At 42.0% G+C, this 4,906-nt stretch overlaps 1 protein-coding gene across 1 annotated transcript in view; it reads left to right on the forward strand.

Annotated features, from left to right (window-relative positions):
* The window catches only part of LOC101853236 (disabled homolog 2-interacting protein), a gene marked incomplete at its 5' end in the record, with an annotated part of 23,392 nt that extends 19,323 nt beyond the window's left edge, over positions 1 to 4,069 (forward strand). The window contains 2 exon segments of the mRNA XM_013082649.2: positions 834 to 1,036; positions 2,116 to 4,069. Coding sequence (XP_012938103.1) covers positions 834 to 1,036; positions 2,116 to 2,371 — 459 coding nt within the window.
* Between the last annotated feature and the right edge of the window lie 837 nt (positions 4,070 to 4,906).

Consider the following 4,906-nt stretch of genomic DNA (forward strand, 5'->3'; position numbering starts at 1 on the left):
GGGGGAATGGGATAGCGATCTAGTTGAAAGTGTTTTAAGTTCTTCAAATAACTTTTTCATTTGTGTTTGTCATGCATTTCATTTTACTTTGGCATAATGTCTTGCTTATTCTCAGCACTTCATGTAACTAAATGACAACTGCCGTATCATCACCTGTGTCATAAGACTGGATAACCTACAAAATATCTGTTTTAAATCTTATTTGATGACGCAAGTTTAGATTATCCTTTTCATATTCTCTGGGAAAGAGAGGTAGGAATTTTGACTAGAAATACTTCCAAAACATTAGAATAGGAGCCAAACAACCCACCGTCTGCCAGTTTGCTGAGTGTTGAAACAAAACAAGTTTTTCGCTTCTTCTGAAATTCCCTGTGCTGGGGGTTAGCTGGGGCAATGATATGATGAAATATGACGGATCTCATCCCTTGTTCTTTGTTCTCACCCTTCACGATGGAAGAGCAATAAGGCATCTCACCCATTGTTTTATTTTCCCCTTGACGATAATATAGATAATATAATGAAAAATGACGTATCTCATTCCCCCCTCCCACCCGGCACTATGATGAATTTTCACGTATCTCAATTCTCATCCTTTGTTTTATTTGACGATCTGATGAAGTATGACGTTTCTTGCACTGTATGCTTTCGCAGGAAGTTGAGATTGTTTCAGAATTGTCTGCGGGGGCAATAATATAGATTGTATAGCGCAAGAGAGCTTACTGTTGAGTGGGAACTTGCGCTGTACAAATGCTATCTTTTATTCTGTATTATTATCTCATCTGTTGTTATTTCATCCTCTCCCCCCGCCCCTACCCCTTTCTCCTCCCCGGCAGTACGAACAGGAAGTTCATGTCCTGCGTCAGCAACTGCTAGAGGCCCAGGAGCGTCTGCAACACGCCGAGCTGCGTCTGCTGGACCACGAGGAGGACACACACCAGCTGCTGGACGAGTGGCAGTCGCGTCTGGTTGAGTCGGAGGAGAAGATGAGGAGGCAGCAGGAGGAGAAGGACGAGCAGATGAAGACAATTATCACACGGTGAGGGGGGAGCTGGGAGGGATGGAGAATGTACAGATAATACCTGGCGCTCAGAGAGAGCTTGTACGGGATAGATATATATCAATGCAATTATTATTGTTAATATTATTATTATAACTATTATTGTTTTTATTATTATTATTATTATTATTATTATTACTATTATTATTTTTTGTGGAGGGAAGGAGGAGGTTGAATAGATGGAAATAAGTTATCAAATGGTGAGGGGAGAGGAGGGAGTTTGATGGAGGGAAGGAGAAGGATAGAGTGATGAAGACAATTATCACACAGTGAGGAGGGAGATGGGTGGAGAATGTGTGGGTGATGGGTGGAGGGAAGGAGAAGGAGGGTGGTAGCATAGTTTGGTAAATAGTCAGCAAGATGTTGTGATCAGTGTTTTGTGAGGAGACTACACAGTCTGGTCTCGTCAGTTGTCTGGAGACCACTAATGATTTTATTTGCTTTTGACATTGTTGGTTTTTGGAAGAGGGCTCTTTGTATATTTTTAGGAGGGAAAGGTGGAACTGAAATCTGCTTCAAACTGGAGTCTTCTCCTTTGTCATCCTACTCTTCCATTTCTCAATCTGTTGTTGGTGGGTGCTCTGGCGAGGTTTGCCCCTTCTCTCCTACCAAACATCTATCATGCTTATCGCTCCTCCTTCTATTTTTTTTTGTTTGTTACTCTCTTGACTCTTATATGCCGTAATTGTGTTGCAAGTGCCATAAAACCCTTGTTTCACACTGCTTTCAGATGTTTCTACTCTGTGTATTGTCTCTACTTCCTCCCCAAAGTAGTCTTTCTTCAGTCTCCTTTCATTTCTCTATCTGTGATATCAGTCTATACCATGTACTTCATTCAAATTTCCCTAATGTCAGTTGTTACTCTCCCCTCCTCAAACTGCAGTTTTTCTCCATTTTCCTATCAGTATTTTGTTCCGATTTCCCCAATTTCAGTTCTGTCTCTGGTCTCTCTCCTCCTCAAACTGCAGTCTTTCTCCGTTTTCTTGTTTTCTTTACCCATCTATTCCATATATTTCATTCAGATTTCCCTATGTCAGATGTGTCTCTCCCTTCCTCAGACTGCAGTCTATCGAGGAAGAACTCAAGCGAGAGCATTCGGAGATGTCCACGGCAGTAGAACACAAACAACAGGTCATCGAGGTGCAGGAGCAGAGGATCCGAACCTTGGACCAAGCCAACAACAAGCTGCTCCAGGCTTTGGCAGAGCTGAAGGGCCGAGCGGCCCAGGAGAGGGAGGGCCGCCGAGGGTCGTCCTCGTGCAACGGTGTGGCGGGGCAGAAGGAAGTGGCAGGCTTCAAGACAAGCTCCTGCTGACCCGTGCTGGCGTGTGCTGACACGCAGCCAGATGTGTCAGCCAGATGCATTGTATAGGCTGTGCTGGTGGTGTGTAGGCTTAGCATCAAATGTGTTCTTTCTTCGGTGTGTTGTGTGTGTGCTGATGATGTGTGTGTGGTGATGATGTGTGTGTGGTGATGATGTGTGTTGGTAATGGTAACCGTAGCTCTGATGATGCAGTAATGTGCACAAGTATGTTGGGATTTTTTCAACGGGGAATGGCTCGCAATGTGCTGTGCTTGCAGTGTGGAATTCCATGCAACATCCACATACAGAAAGGGAAGTACAGGAGTAGCCAGTTACAGAGTCTATGCTGGCACAATGTCATATTTGTATTCTCTCCTCAGATTGGTTAACCCTTTACATCATGAGCTGGCTTGCTACACTCACTGATCATCTGCCCTTTATGTGGGTGCTGCACTGTCTCACCTGTTGTTGATCTTTTAAGTGTGGGAACATTCTGGAGCAGGCGACGGTTTTGGCCATGCTTCAAGTCAGTCAAGTCAGTGACTGTAACGGTCAATCTCTGTGGATACTTGTAACTATCAGTACAGAGGCGGCCAGTTCAGCACAGACCTAAAAGTCATAGGAGCCACACTTAGCAAAAGGACGGAGCGTTACTGATCTGTACAGGCTGCGACACCAGGCTCAGCATAGTGTCCTCCTTCAATAACGCATTTGGCAGACACACTTGCCAAAGATTTTTGCCAGCAGTTCGGAAAACTCGAAACACACAATTGGGATAACAGGAGTGGGATATTTGGAAATCAGACAGCTGGAATCAGATGTAAAAAGTCAGAAAACAGCAGTGAAAAAACAGAAGTCAGATATCAGAAGTCGGATATCCAAGACGTCAGAATTCACAACTATCATGTGGTATTTAAAGTTGTTTTTGTTTGTTTTTTAATTTTTAAGTTTCCATTTCCTATGGTATGATATGCTTGTGACAATACATAGATTTTATGAATCCAACCTCTGAGGACAGAAGTTTTTACACAGGAAGATAGAGACACATGCATTAGATCAGACACAGCTGTGGAGTGTGTCCTGTCCCATCTGCATTTATGTGTGCTTTGTCTTCTCATTTCTGTGACTTTAGGTGTTCTACGTTTCATGAAACTATTTTTTTTTTTCGAGATCTTTTCTATCAGCATACCATTTTTAACATTATTTCCCTCTTGCTAGATCCTGTTGGAGATGAATGTTAAAAACATTTGGAGGTCTCATCTCTTCAATTATCTTACAGATAAGGGGCAGTAAACCTGTATAATGTCGCAACTGATTGGTGTTGGGGAAACCCAGGACAGAAGCTCGTGTGTGGACAAATGGGGTCACTGATGTAACATTTTCCCGAAGCTTGCTCACAGCTTATGTTAAATGCGCGTGGAGCAGGTTTGAGAACCAGGTTTGTGTACCATAGTTTTGTGAAAGTGACTTATGTGCGTTTACTAACGTATGGGACGAAGGTTTTTTGTTCTTGCAGTTTGAGAAGGTTTTTTTCCCATGTGTTTGTAATTATGTGTGTTTAAGTGTGCATGGGTAAGCACTCGTGTGTTATTTTCTTGTTGTGATCATACAGCTGCTGGTAAGATTACCCTAAAAGATCGGAGACATGGAAAAATAATTGTAAAAAGTGTGCAAGTTTGTTGGACTTATTTTTCCTGTAAAAAAAAAAAATTTGGGGTTATATTTGTTAAGATATAATAATATTCTTTGTTAATGTTTGTTCAATCAATGTTCTACTTGACTACTGGTCGACCAAGACCAGCTCGAAGTGACCCGATGTCTTGTACTTGTAGATAGTGCTGTGTGTCCCCCATGCTCACCACACTCTCTCTCTCACTAACTTCGCTCTGTACAGGCTTGTCATGATGGCTGTTTGGATTCATAATTGGTTCCGCTTTTGTTTTTTTACGTCTTTTATTATTGTTATTACTGACGTGTAAATATATGATGTGCGTATATATATATCTCTCTCTCTTATAATGATTATATTATTGTTGTTATATGTTTATGTGCATAACTTATCTGCTTAAAATTTTGTTTTTATAGAAGATGACCAAGTTGGTTTCTTGTGGTGTTCATGGAAATATTGTTATATCTACTGGAAATGTTATGTCCACTGAGAGAAGTTGGGCTAGAGAGGAATCAAGACCTGATTGAAGAAGTGAGGACAATTCTGTGTATGGGAACAAATGGAAATAAGCACGAATTAAGCATGAAGCACTCACCCTGGCCCTTGCTTCATAGCACATGCCGGTGGAGAGTTGGACGTTATTGTTGTAACGTGAGTTCAGATCTCTTGGGAGGGAAGCTATTTTATGGAGCAGCCCCGTCTGTCTGGTGGGGTGTTGTATCCCACTCAGCAAAGGAAGACTCTGACTCTGACACGCAGGGCAGGGTTTATTTCATCGGCAAGCGGTTCTACTGCCCTGAAAACAGCATTTTTTAGGAGAAAGAAAAAACGTTCATTCTTTAAAAAATTGTACCTTCGTTACAGATTTTTTTTTTGGA

Source organism: Aplysia californica, unplaced genomic scaffold (genome assembly GCF_000002075.1).
Source record: "Aplysia californica isolate F4 #8 unplaced genomic scaffold, AplCal3.0 scaffold00186, whole genome shotgun sequence".
Taxonomy (NCBI): Eukaryota; Metazoa; Mollusca; class Gastropoda; order Aplysiida; family Aplysiidae; genus Aplysia; species Aplysia californica.